Here is a 14,521-nt window from a genome sequence, read left to right as displayed (position 1 = left end):
GGGTCGCTCAGAGGGTCATTCACCATGACCATGAATATATTTTAGTAAGGAGAGGCTTTTTATTTAGGTGATGGCCCTCTTTGTGGGGCCAGGACTGCACCGGAGAGCTCTCCCAAGGTGCGGTCCCCAGCCATATCAGCCCAGGATGTATAAAGGCAAACCTGTAAAATGATGTGTATTGTCTGTGTGAAGGCAGGGTCTTACTCTAACATATATGTCTTGCAGTTGTCCTGGTGATCTTTTTGAGCAGAGTAAGCAAGCTTAATTACAAAAGCAGAAATAGCCGTCAGTGTAATGACCTACTATTTTGCTAGAACAGCAGATTTGACAAGGCCAGTCAATTTTAAGAATAGTATTCAGTGTCTTGGGAAGGGGGAGTGGGCCGCTGGAGCACAGCCTTCACAGGCCACGGCCTGCGTGCTAGAGGCTTGCTTTTCTCCAGTCTCTCAAGCATGGTAAGTTTAAACCTTAGATGTAATGTTAGCCGTCAGTCCTCTGAGGCATGGCTGCTGTGTTGGTGAGAGCAGTCGTACCTCTTCCAGCTGACTGCAGGACTTTAACGTATCTATGGTTCCTTCCACAGACCGAGCAATTGGAGTAGCTGAGCCTGGAACTTCCCACAGTGAGGTGAGGCCCGTCGGGTGCTGCTGGGTGGGAGTCTCCACTTGAGCCGACAGAGACAGCTGTGTGTCCGGATAGTGAGCACAGCTCTGGCCTCGGGCAGCCTGGGTTGGCATTGGCTCTGTCACCTCCTGGCACCAAGCAGCTTAACTCCGTGTCTGTTCCCTTATCTGTGAAATGAAGCGTGGAGTAAGTGTGGAGATGGCGTTTGGAAGGGGTCTTTAATGTTAGGAGGGACCGAGAGACTGAGAGCCCAGTCACCTAGGGCTGACGAGAAGAGTGATCCCGGAGAGCCCATTCATCTCCTAAGGTCACGGCACATAATGAGAAGTCAGCATGGTGGCTTTGCACGTTGGACGTTAGTGGTAGCTGCGGATGCAGGTGACTGTCACCACCATTAGAAAGCGTCTGTAGCAGCCCTGTGTTCTCTTGCTTTGTACCTTGAAGTTATTTGCAGGCACTGGAAACAGCATAGATGGCAAAGTGTGTCCTCCATGTCCCTCCGAGGCGTGGTTGTCCGTCCTCCTGCCCCTGAACTGCAGGAGCCACCTAGCCCCTGGTGCAAACAGGGAAGCAGGCGGGGATGGTACAGGAAGGGCAGCTTTGATCTGTGCCCGTGACCACATGCTGTGTGTTTGCCCTAGGGATGACTGCTGCCTTTTCTACAGAAGGGAAATCTCTGGAACTGCTGTCTCCTGCAGGGAGAAGTGCTGTGACCCAACCCATCGCTCCTGCTCACCTGCCAGCCTCCTGTCCCTGGGGAGGTGCTACAGCCCACCTCCCTGAGTGATGGCTCTCGAGCCCAGTGACTCGCACAGCCCTCAAGATGAGGAGCCCAGCAGGGACGCGGTTCTGTTACAGCTCCTCTTGTCCTTGTCGTTCTTACCAGATTCCAGTCTTAATTTCAAGAGAAGGAGAGTTTAAGGAAGGCATTTGGTTAACAAAATTGGCAGTCTCGTTCAGATCGGTTGTCTGTACACGTTCCAGTGTTTTGTAGAACACTTGTGCCTGTTTAAATATATTGATGTGGATAATAGTAAATACCTTAATTATTTAAATAATTCATTGTATTGTTTCAGAGACGTTGGGAAATTACTGTATACATTTACAACCTAATGACTTTTGTATTTTATTTTTCAAAATAAAAGCTTAAATGTGAAGCGTTCGAGTGGCTTTGTTTTCGGTACTGTCATTCGGAGCACAAACCGTCTCAGACGGTGCTACAGCAGCTTCCTGTGGGCTGTGCTGTAGGTTCCCTCCCTCGCTCCCTCCCGTGTGTGTGCATGTGTGTATGTATTGGGGGGGGTGTGGATGTTTAAGGTCAAAGAACTTACTGTTTCCAAGAAGCCATTATTGTGGAACACAGAATAACAGAGGTAATAATAATCACATTTATTGATTATTATTATTATGTTTCAGGTGCCAGGCACGGAACAGGATGTTTTACGTATTATTCCATCTTCACACTTGTCCCTGGTTTAGTCACGACGTCTATGTCACCAACCACAGCACTTTCAGCCTGAAACCTAAAGGTCATCTCTGCTTTCCTCCTCTTCTCTTGCCCTCCGCGCATGTACGAGGGGACAAGACCTTTGACCCTACCTTCATGTATTTATTGAAATTATCTGCTTGCCTCCAGCTCCTCTGTCCCAGCCCTAATTAAAGAATCCACCCTGTCTTCCTGACACCATTACAGTAGAGGATCGGAACAGTATCTCCACACCTTCTCTTGCCCCATCCACTCCACGTACGACTTCACTGCCCCCTTGGGAATAGAGCGCACACGCTGCTGTGATCCAGCCCTAGCCAGCTCTCTGCTAAATCCCACCATAGGCCTCTCTCCCTGGAATGTCATCTTTCCCTCTGCTCCTGGCCTGGTAGCTACCTCCTTATCCTGAGGTCCCTGCAAGTTCTGTGTCCTCAGGAAGATTCCTAGCTCTTGTACTAAAACTAGTCACCTGCAGTGGTTACTTTTGCGTTGCTGTAACCAAGATACTTGACAGAAACAGCTTCACGGGAGGAACGGGTTCTTTTGGCTTACGGTCCATCCTGGAGAGAAGGCATGGAGAGTGGATGCTGAGATGTTGAGTCCGGTTGGCCAGGAAGCACAGTGGCAGGAGCCAGGCATGGGCAGAGCCTTTAAAGGTGCACCCTGGAAGAAGGTGATGGCCAGACCACAGGACTACCGCAATCTCCCCTCACATTCCAACAGGCTCCTTACTCAGACACTGTCAGGGCTAACAGGCTTCCATGTGACCAGATTTCTGACTAGGGGAAGTTAGCTAACACTAACGGGGGTCTTGGTGGCCACCCTACTTTCTGCCTCCTACCTGTAATGGGAGAGCGTGGAGGATTATGTTGCCATCCTCAGAAAGTTAAAAGGGACCCCTGCTTCTGCCATGTAGGCCCTGGCTTCTGCCTCTAGCTAGCACATCATGTTGTCTGTCTGTGATGGCTGGGGCCTGAATTCTTTAGAGCTACGGCATGTTTTGTCTGTCTATAGCTTTAATAATTCTTATCCTCAACAGTCCTTCTTACTGCCCCTCTTAAACCCACGTCCAAGCCGGGCTGTAGTGGCACACGCCTTTAATCCCAGCACTGGGGAGACAGGGAAAGGCAGATCTCTGTGAGTTCAAGGCCAGCCTGGTCTATAAAGCTAGTTCAAGGACAGCCAGGACTGTTAAGCCCACGCCCAAGCCCTTCCATAGCCCTGATGACATGTTAAACCTCCATGGGGCTCCTGCAGAATGGAACCGCTTACATCTGGCCAAAAGTCCATGATGTGGCCTCTGTACCTCACTGACACCCCTACTACACCCCTTCTTCATAACGTCTTTTTTCCTGGCCTAAGTATATTTCCTTTTCCATTTTCCTTTTTCGACCCACTCTCACCCAGGCAAGGTTTCTTAGTGTAGCCCTGGCTGTCCTGGAACTCGCTCTGTAGACCAGACTGGCCTTGAACTCATAAAGATCTGTCTACCTCTGTTTGCCTAGTGCTGGGATTAAACATATGGGCCACAATCTCGTGGCTCTTTTTTCTTATTTTGAGATAGGGTCTCAGTCTATAGGCCAGGCCAGTCTAACTATGTAGTCTCAGCTAGCCTGAATTGTAGCAACCCTTCTGCCAGGATTATAGGTGTGAGCCACTATGCCTGGCTGTAGTCTAGCATATATTTCCTGAGCTCCACGAAGGAAGGCCTTTCTCTTCCCTATGACATCACAGATCCCTTCCAGCATCTTATTCATCTACTTACTAGTTTTTCAGACAGGATCTTCCTTGTTCTGCATAGCCCAGGCTGACCTGGATTTCACTGTATATCCTAGGTAGTCTTCAGCCTTGTGGCCGTCTTTCTGCCTTATCCTACCAAGTGTCCTCGGTCATTTAATAAACATTCTATGTTTGTGGAAGGTCAGTGTTTCAATAAATCAAATGAAGCCCTACAGAGTGACTGAAAAGTGACTAGATGAAACCGAATAGAATACCCGGATGTCAATCCACACATCTTCCAACACCTGATATTTGATAAAGAAGCAAAAAATATCAAATGGAAAAAAGAAAGCATATTTAACAAGTGGTGCTGGCATAACTGGATATCAATATGCAGAAAATGAAAATAGACCCATATCTATCACCATACACAAAACTCAAGTCCAAATGGATCAAAGACCTCAACATAAAGCCAGCCACACTGAACCTTATAGAAGAGAAGGTGGGAAATACACTTGAACACATTGGCACAGGAAACCACTTCCTAAATAGAACCCCAGGAGCACAGACACTAAGAGAAATAATTAATAAATGGGACCTCCTGAAACTGAAAAGCTTCTGTAAAGCAAAGGACACAGTCAGCAAGACAAACGACAGCCTACAGAATGGGAAAAGATCTTCACTAACCTCACATCAGACAGAGGTCTGATCTCCAAAATATACAAAGAACTCAAGAAATTGGACACCAAAAGAACACATAATCCAATAAAAAAAATGGAGTACAGACCTAAACAGAGAACTCTCAACAGAGGAATCTAAAATGGCTGAAAGACACTTAAGGAAACGTTCAACATCCTTAGTCATCAGAGAAATGCAAATCAAAACAACTCTAAGATTCCATCCCACACCTGTAAGAATGGCCAAGATCAAAAACACTGATGGCAACTTATGCTGGAGAGGTTGTGGGGAAAAGGGAACACTTCTGCACTGCTGGTGGGAGTGCAAGCTGGTATAACCCCTTTAGATATCAGTATGGTGATTTCTCAGAAAATTAGGAAACAACCTTCCTCAAGACCCAGTAATACCACTTTTGGGTATAAATCCAAAGGATACTCAATTGTGCCACAAGGACATGTGTTCAACCATGTTCATAGCAGCTTTGTTTGTCATAGCCAGAACCTGGAAACAACCTAAATGCCCCTCGATCGAACAATGGATAAGGAAAATGTGGTTCATTTACACAATGGAGTACTACACAGCAGAAAAAAAATGACAGCTTGAATTTTGCAGGAAAATGGATGGAGCTAGAAAACATTATTTTGAGTGAGGTAACCCAGACACAGAGACAATTATCACATGTACTCACTCATAGGTGATTTTTAAACATAAAGCAAAAAAAGCCAGCCTACAAACCACAATCCCAGAGAACTTAGACAACAATGCGGATCCTAAGAGAGACATACATAGATCTAATCTACTTGGGAAGTAGGGAGTAGAAAAAGACAAGATTTCCCGAGTAAATTGAGAGCATGGGGACCTTGGAGGAGGATTGAAGGAGGGAGGGGAGAGGAGCAGAGAAAAATGTAGAGCTCAATAAATATCAGTAAAATTAAAAAAAAGAAAAGAAAAGTGACCAGAGTAAAGCTGAAGAATACAGTGGATAGAGCCAAAATGTAGCAATTGGGAAGCTGAGGCAGGAGGATTATGATTACTGAGACCAACTAGGGATACATACTGAGGTAAGGCAATGGAGGGAAATATGTATGCTACAAAGTGAAAACTAGTAAGTAGGCTTGGTAATAGACACTGAAAATTCAATCACATGGGTGATAATACAAGCCTGTAATTCCATCTCTTGGTAATAATGCCTATAATTCCATCTCAATAATACATGCCTGTAATATCATCTCTTGATTATACATGTCTGTAATTCCACCTTGGTAATACATGCCTGAAATTCCACCTCTTGGTAATAGTACATGCCTGTAATTCCATCTGGTGGGTGGTAATACATACCTGTAATTCCAGCTTCTGGGTGGAAATACATACCTGTAATTCCATCTCTTAGTAATACGTGTGTAATTCCAACTCATGGGTTATAATACATGCCTGTAATTCCATATTGTGGGTGGTAATACATGCCTGTAATTCCATCTTTTAATAATACATGTCTGTAATTCCATCCTGTGGGAGGTAACACATGCCTGTAATTCCATATCTTGGTAATAACACATGACTGTAATTCCATCTTGGAAATACATAACTGTCATTTAATCTCTTAATAATACAAGCCTAAACTTCCATTTCTTGTTAATAATACATGCCTGAAATTCCATCTTGTGGGTAGTAATATATACCTGTAATTTCATCTGGTTGGAGGTAATAAATATCTCTAATTCCATCTTGAAGGTTTATAATACATGATTGTAATTCCATCTCGTGGGTAGTAACACATGCCTGTGATTCCATATCTTGGTAATATCACATGCCTGTAATTCCACTATGTGGGTGGTAAAACATGCCTGTAACTCCATCTCGTGGTAATAATAAAACCTGCAATTGCATCTCTTAGGTGGTAATACATGCCACTAATTCCATCTATTGGGTGGTAGTGCATGCCTGTAATTCCATCAATTTGGTGATACTCCAGCCTGTAAATCCATCTGGTGGGAGTAATACATTCCTGTAATTCCATCAATTGGGTGGTAGTACATGCCTTTAATTCCAACTAGAAGGTAGTAATACATACCTGTAATTCCATCAATTGGGTGATAATAAAGCCTGTAATTGCATGTGGTGAATGGTGAGACATGCCTGTAATTCCATGTAGTGGTAGTAATACATGCCTGTAATTCCATCGTGTGGGTAGTAATACATGCCTGTATTCCATATGGTGTGTTGTAATAGATACCTGTAATCCCATTATTGAGTGGTAAAACATGCCTGTAATTCCATCCTTTGAGTTGCTATACATGCCTGTAAGTCCATCTGGTTGGTGGTAATACATGCCTGTAATTCCATTAATTTGGTGATAATACAGCTTGGAATTTCATCTGGTGGGTAGTATACATGCCTGTAATTCCATCAATTGGGTAATAATAAAGCCTGTAATTCCATATGGTGGGTGGTAATGAATGCCTGTAATTCCGTGTGGTGGTAGTAATACATGCCTGCAATTTAATCGATTTTGTGATAATCAAGCCTGTAATTCCATCTGGTGGGTGGTAATACATGCCTGTAATTCCATCTGGTGGGTGGTAATACATGCCTGTAATTCCATGTTGTCGGTGGTACTACATGCCTGTAATACCATCAATTGGGTGATAATAAAGCCTGTAATCCATCTCGTTGGGGATAATACATGCCTGTAATTCCATATGATGTATGGTAAAACATGCCTGTAATTCCATTAATTGGGTGGTAATACATGACTGTAATTCCATGTGGTGGGTGTAATACTTGCTTGTAATTCCATATGATGTGTGGTAATATATGGCTATAATTCCATCTTGTGGGTAGTAATACGTGCCTGTATTCCATATGGTGTGTTGTAATAGATGCCTGTAATTCCATCAATTTGGTGATAATACAGTCTGTAATTCCATCTGGTGGATGGTGATACATGCCGGCAATTCCATCTGGTAGGTAGTAAAACATGCTTGTAATTCCATCTGTTGGGTGGTTATTCATGCCTGTAACACCATATGGTATGTGGTAATACATGCCTGTAATTCCATCACATTGGTGGTAATACAATCCTGTAATTCCATCTAGTGGCTTGTAATTCATGCCTGTAATTATATTTCGTTGGTGGTAATGCATGCCATTAATTCCAACTGGTGGGTGGTAATACATTCCTGTAATTCCATCTCATTGGTGGTAATACATGCCTATAATTCCATCTGGTGGTTGGTGAGACATGTCTGTAATTACATGTGGTGGTAGTAATACAATGCCTGTAATTCCATCGTGTGGGTAGTAATACATGCCTGTATTCCATATGGTGTGTTAAAACAGATGCCTGGAATTCCATGATTGGGTGGTAAAATATGCCTGTAATTCCATCCTTTGAATTGAAATAAATTCCTGTAATTACATCAGGTGTGTAGTAATACATGCCTGTAATTCCATCAATTGGTTGATAATAAAGACTAATTCCATCTGGTTGGTTGTAATACATGCCTTACATCCATCTTCTGGGAGGTAATACTTGCCTATAATTCCATATGGTGTGTGGTAAAACATGCCTGTAATTCCATCTGGTGGGTGGTAATACATGACTGTATTTCCATCAATTGAGTGGCAATAAATACCTGTAATTCCAACTGGTTGGTGGTAATACAGGCCTGTAATTCCATCAATTTGGTGATAATCAAGCCTGTAAATCCAACTGGTTGGTTTTAATACATGCCTGTAATTCCATCTGATTGGTGGTAATACAATCCTGTAATTCCATCTAGTGGCTTGTAATTCATGCCTGTAATTATATTTCGTTGGTGGTAATACATGCCTGTAATTCCATCTCATTGGGGGTAATGCATGCCTGTAATTCCATCTGGTGGTTGGTGAGACATGCCTGTAATTCCATCGTGTGGATAGTGATAATGCCTGTATTCCATATGGTGTGTTATAATAGATGCCTGTAATTCCATGATTGGGTTGTAAAATATGCCTATAATTCCATCCTTTGCATTGCAATACATTCCTGTAATTCCATCTGGTGAGTGGTAATACATGCCTGTAATTCCATCTGTTGGGTGGTAATTCATGGCTATAATTCCATATGTTGTGTGTTAAAACATGCTTGTAATTCCATAACTGAGTGGTAATACATGCCTGTAATTCCATCCTTTGGGTTGCAATATATTTCTACATTTCCATCTCTTGGGTGGTAATACATGCCTGTAATTTCATCAATTTGGTGATAATCAAGCCCATAATTCCATCTGGTGGGGGGTAATACATGCCTGTAATTCCATCAATTTGCTGGTAATACATGAGTGTAACTCCATCTAGTGGGTATAATACATGCCTGTAATTCCATATGGTATGTGGTATATATTCTTATAATTCCATCTTGTGGGTAGTAATACATGCCTGTATTCCATATGGTATGTGGTAATACATGCCTGTAATTCCATAATTAGGTGGTAATACATGCCTGTAATTCCATCTTGTCAGTGGTAATACAGGCCTGTAATTCCATCCATTGGGTGATAATAAAGTCTGTAATTCCATCTCGTTGGGGGTAATGCATGCCTGTAATTCCATATGGTATGTGGTAAAACATGCCTCTAATTCCATCTGGTGGGTGGTAATACATACCTGTAATTCCATCTGGTCAGTTGTAATATATCACTGTAATTCCATCTCAAGGGTGGTAATATATGCCTGTAATTCCATTTTGTCGGTAACAAAACATGACTGTAATTCCATCTAGTGGTTTGTAAGACATGCCTGTAATTCCATCTGATGGTAGTAATACGTGCCTGTAATTCCTTCGTATGGTTAGTAATACATGCCTGTAATTCCAACAATTGGGTGGTAATACATGCGTGTAATTCCATCTGGTGGGTGGTAATACTTGCCTGTAATTCCATATGGTGTGTATTAAAACATGCCTGTAATTCTGTCTGGTGGGTGTTAATACATGCCTGTAATTCCATCTCGTTTGTGGTAATATATGCCTGTAATTCCATCTCGATTGTGGTAATATATGCCTGTAATTCCATCTTGTAGATAATAACATATGACGGTAATTCCATCTGGTGGGTGGTAATATAGCCTGTAATTCCATCTGGTGGATGGTAATACATGACTGTATTTCCATCAATTGAGTGGTAATACGTACGTGTAATTCCAACTGGTAGGTGGTAATAAATGCCTGTAATTTCATATGCTGTGTGTTAGTATATGCCTTTAATTCCATCTTGTGGGTAGTAATACATGTCTGTATTCCATACTGCGTGTGATAATAGATGCCTGTAATTCCATAACTGTGTAGTAATACATGCCTGTAATTCCATCCTTTAGTTGCAATACATTCCTGTATTTCCATCTCTTGGGTGGTAATACATGCCTATAATTCCATCAATTTGGTGATAATCAAGCCTCTAAATCCAACTGGTTGGTGGTAATACAGGCCTGTAATTCTATCAATCTGGTGATAATCAAGCCTGTAAATCCAACTGGTTGGTTTTAATACATGCCTGTAATTCCATCTGATTGGTGGTAATACAATCCTATAATTCCATCTAGTGGCTTGTATTTCATGCCTGTAATTATATTTCATTGGTGGTAATGCATGCCATTAATTCCAACTGGTGGGTGGTAATACATTCCTGTAATTCCATCTCATTGGTGGTAATACATGCCTATAATTCCATCTGGTGGTTGGTGAGACATGCCTGTAATTACATGTGGTGGTAGTAATACAATGCCTGTAATTCCATCGTGTGGGTAGTAATACATGCCTGTATTCCATATGGTGTGTTATAACAGATGCCTGGAATTCCATGATTGGGTGGTAAAATATGCCTGTAATTCCATCCTTTGAATTGAAATAAATTCCTGTAATTACATCAGGTGTGTAGTAATACATGCCTGTAATTCCATCAACTGGTTGATAATAAAGACTAATTCCATCTGGTGGGTGGTAGTGCATGCCTGTAATTCCATCTGGTTGGTTGTAATACATGCCTTACATCCATCTTCTGGGAGGTAATACTTGCCTATAATTCCATATGGTGTGTGGTAAAACATGCCGGTAATTCCATCTGGTGGGTGGTAATACATGACTGTATTTCCATCAATTATGTGGTAATAAATACCTTAATTCCAACTGGTTGGTGGTAATACAGGCCTGTAATTCCATCAATTTGGTGATAATCTAGCCTGTAAATCCAACTGGTTGGTTTTAATACATGCCTGTAATTCCATCTGATTGGTGGTAATACAAACCTGTAATTCCATCGAGTGGCTTGTAATTCATGCCTGTAATTATATTTCGTTGGTGGTAATACATTCCTGTAATTCCATCTCATTGAGGGTAATGCATGCCTGTAATTCCATCGTGTGGGTAGTAATACATGCCTGTATTCCATATGGTGTGTTATAGTAGATGCCTGTAATTCCATGATTGAGTTGTAAAATATGCCTGAAATTCCATCCTTTGCATTGCAATACATTCCTGTAATTCCATCTGGTGAGTGGTAATACATGCCTGTAATTCCATCTGTGGGGTGGTAATTCATGCCTATAATTCCATATGTTGTGTGTTAAAACATGCTTGTAATTCCATAACTGGGTGGTAATACATGCCTGTAATTCCATCCTTTGGGTTGCAATATATTTCTACATTTTCATCTCTTGGGTGGCAATACATGCCTTTAATTTCATCAATGTGGTGATAATCAAGCCCATAATTCCATCTGGTGGGGGATAATACATGCCTGAAATTCCATCCATTGGGTGATAATAAAGTCTGTAATTCCATCTCGTTGGGGGTAATGCATGCCTGTAATTCCATATGGTATGTGGTAAAACATGCCTTTAATTCCATCTGGTGGGTGGTAATACATACCTGTAATTCCATCTGGTCAGTTGTAATATATCACTGTAATTCCATCTCAAGGGTGGTAATATATGCCTGTAATTCCATTTTGTCGGTAACAAAACATGACTGTAATTCCATCTAGTGGTTTTTAAGACATGCCTGTAATTCCATCTGATGGTAGTAATACGTGCCTGTAATTCCTCCTTGTGGTTGGTAATACATGCCTGTAATTCCAACATATGGTAATACATGCGTGTAATTCCATCTGGTGGGTGGTAATACTTGCCTGTAATTCCATATGGTGTGTGTTAAAACATGCCTGTAATTCTGTCTGGTGTGTGTTAATACATGCCTGTAATTCCATCTCGTTTGTGGATATTTGCCTGTAATTCCATCTCGTTTGTGGTAATATATGCCTGTAATTCCATCTCGTTTGTGGTAATACATGACTGCAATTCCATCTCATGGGTGGCAATACATGCCTGTAATTCCATTTTGTAGATAATAACATATGACGGTAATTCCATCTGGTGGGAGGTAATACAGCCTGTAATTCCATCTGGTGGATGGTAATACATGACTGTATTTCCATCAATTGAGTGGTAATACATACCTGTAATTCCAACTGGTAGGTGGTAATACATGCCTGTAATTTCATATGCTGTGTGTTAGTATATGCCTTCAATTCCATCTTGTGGGTAGTAATACATGTCTGTATTCCATACTGCGTGTGATAATAGATGCCTGTAATTCCATAACTGTGTAGTAATACATGCCTGTAATTCCATCCTTTAGTTGCAATACATTTCTGTATTTCCATCTCTTGGGTGGTAATACATGCCTATAATTCCATCAATTTGGTGATAATCAAGCCTGTAAATCCAACTGGTTGGTTTTAATACATGCCTGTAATTCCATCTGGTGGTTGGTGAGACATGCCTGTAATTCCATCGTGTAGGTAATAATACATGCCTGTATTCCATATGGTGTGTTGTAATAGATGCCTGTAATTCCATGATTGGGTGGTAAAACATGCCTGTAATTCCATCTGTTGGGTGGTAATTCATGCCTATAATTCCATATGTTGTGTGTTAAAACATGCTTGTAATTCTATAACTGGGTGGTAATACATGCCTGTAATTCCATCCTTTGGGTTGCAATATATTTCTACATTTCCATCTCTTGGGTGGTAATACATGCCTGTAATTTCATCACTTTAGTGATAATCAAGCCCGTAATTCCATCTGGTGGGGGGTAATATATGCCTGTAATTCCAACGATTTGCTGGTAATACATGACTGTAACTCCATCTGGTGGGTATAATACATGCCTGTAATTCCATATGGTATGTGGTATATAATCTTGTAATTCCATCTTGTGGGTAGTAATACATGCCTGTATTCCATATGGTATGTGGTAATACATGCCTGTAATTCCATAATTAGGTGGTAATACATGCCTGTAATTCCATCAAATTGGTGATAATACAGCCTATAATTCCATCTGGTGGGTGGTAATACAGGCCTGTAATTCCATCCATTGGGTGATAATAAAGTCTGTAATTCCATCTTGTTGGGGGTAATGCATGCCTGTAATTCCATCTGGTGGGTGGTAATATATACCTGTAATTGCATCTGGTCAGTTGTAATATATCACTGTAATTCCATCTCAAGGGTGGTAATATATGCCTGTAATTCCATTTTGTCGGTAATAAAACATGACTGTAATTCCATCTAGTGGTTTGTAAGACATTCCTGTAATTCCATCTGATGGTAGTAATACGTGCCTGTAATTCCTTCTTGTGGTTGGTAATACATGCCTGTAATTCCATGAGTTTGGTGATAATCAAGCCTGTAAATCCAACTGGTTGGTTTTAATACATGCCTGTAATTCCATCTGATTGGTGGTAATACAATCCTATAATTCCATCTAGTGGCTTGTATTTCATGCTTGTAATTATATTTCATTGGTGGTAATGCATGCCATTAATTCCAACTGGTGGGTGGTAATACATTCCTGTAATTCCATCTCATTGGTGGTAATACATGCCTATAATTCCATCTGGTGGTTGGTGAGACATGTCTGTAATTACATGTGGTGTTAGTAATACAATGCCTGTAATTCCATCGTGTGGGTAGTAATACATGCCTGTATTCCATATGGTGTGTTATAACAGATGCCTGGAATTCCATGATTGGGTGGTAAAATATGCCTGTAATTCCATCCTTTGAATTGAAATAAATTCCTGTAATTACATCAGGTGTGTAGTAATACATGCCTGTAATTCCATCAATTGGTTGATAATAAAGACTAATTCCATCTGGTGGGTAGTAGTGCATGCCTGTAATTCCATCTGGTTGGTTGTAATACATGCCATAAATCCATCTTCTGGGAGGTAATACTTGCCTATAATTCCATATGATGTGTGGTAAAACATGCCTGTAATTCCATCTGGTGGGTGGTAATACATGACTGTATTTCCATCAATTGAGTGGCAATAAATACCTGTAATTCCAACTGGTTGGTGGTAATACAGGCCTGTAATTCCATCAATTTGGTGATAATCAAGCCTGTAAATCCAACTGGTTGGTTTTAATACATTCCTGTAATTCCATCTGATTGGTGGTAATACAATCCTGTAATTCCATCTAGTGACTTGTAATTCATGCCTGTAATTATATTTCGTTGGTGGTAATAGATGCCTGTAATTCCATCTCATTGGGGGTAATGCATGCCTGTAATTCCATCTGGTGGTTGGTGAGACATGCCTGTAATTCCATCATGTGGGTAGTAATACATGCCTGTATTCCATATGGTGTGTTATAATAGATGCCTGTAATTCCATGATTGAGTTGTAAAATATGCCTGAAATTCCATCCTTTGCATTGCAATACATTCCTGTAATTCCATCTGGTGAGTGGTAATACATGCCTGTAATTCCATCTGTTGGGTGGTAATTCATGGCTATAATTCCATATGTTGTGTGTTAAAACATGCTTGTAATTCTATAACTGGGTGGTAATACTTGCCTGTAATTCCATCCTTTGGGTTGCAATATATTTCTACATTTCCATCTCTTGGGTGGTAATACATGCCTGTAATTTCATCACTTTAGTGATAATCAAGCCCGTAATTCC

General features: G+C 41.2%; 1 protein-coding gene across 2 annotated transcripts in view; it reads left to right on the top strand.

Annotated features, from left to right (window-relative positions):
* Positions 1–1,775, top strand: part of Tpst1 (tyrosylprotein sulfotransferase 1) — a 56,669-nt gene extending 54,894 nt beyond the window's left edge. For both annotated transcript variants that reach the window (XM_057765754.1, XM_057765753.1), the window contains 2 exons: positions 584–627; positions 1,266–1,775. In XM_057765754.1, coding sequence (XP_057621737.1) covers positions 584–601 — 18 coding nt within the window. In that variant the 3' untranslated portion in view covers positions 602–627; positions 1,266–1,775. The remainder of the gene's footprint in view (positions 1–583; positions 628–1,265) is intronic.
* The last annotated feature ends 12,746 nt before the right edge of the window (positions 1,776–14,521 follow it).

This window comes from Chionomys nivalis, chromosome 3, assembly GCF_950005125.1.
Source record: "Chionomys nivalis chromosome 3, mChiNiv1.1, whole genome shotgun sequence".
Lineage (NCBI taxonomy): Eukaryota > Metazoa > Chordata > Mammalia > Rodentia > Cricetidae > Chionomys > Chionomys nivalis.
The sequence above is the reverse complement of the archived record's forward strand: the minus strand, read 5'-3'. Positions and strand labels throughout refer to the sequence as shown.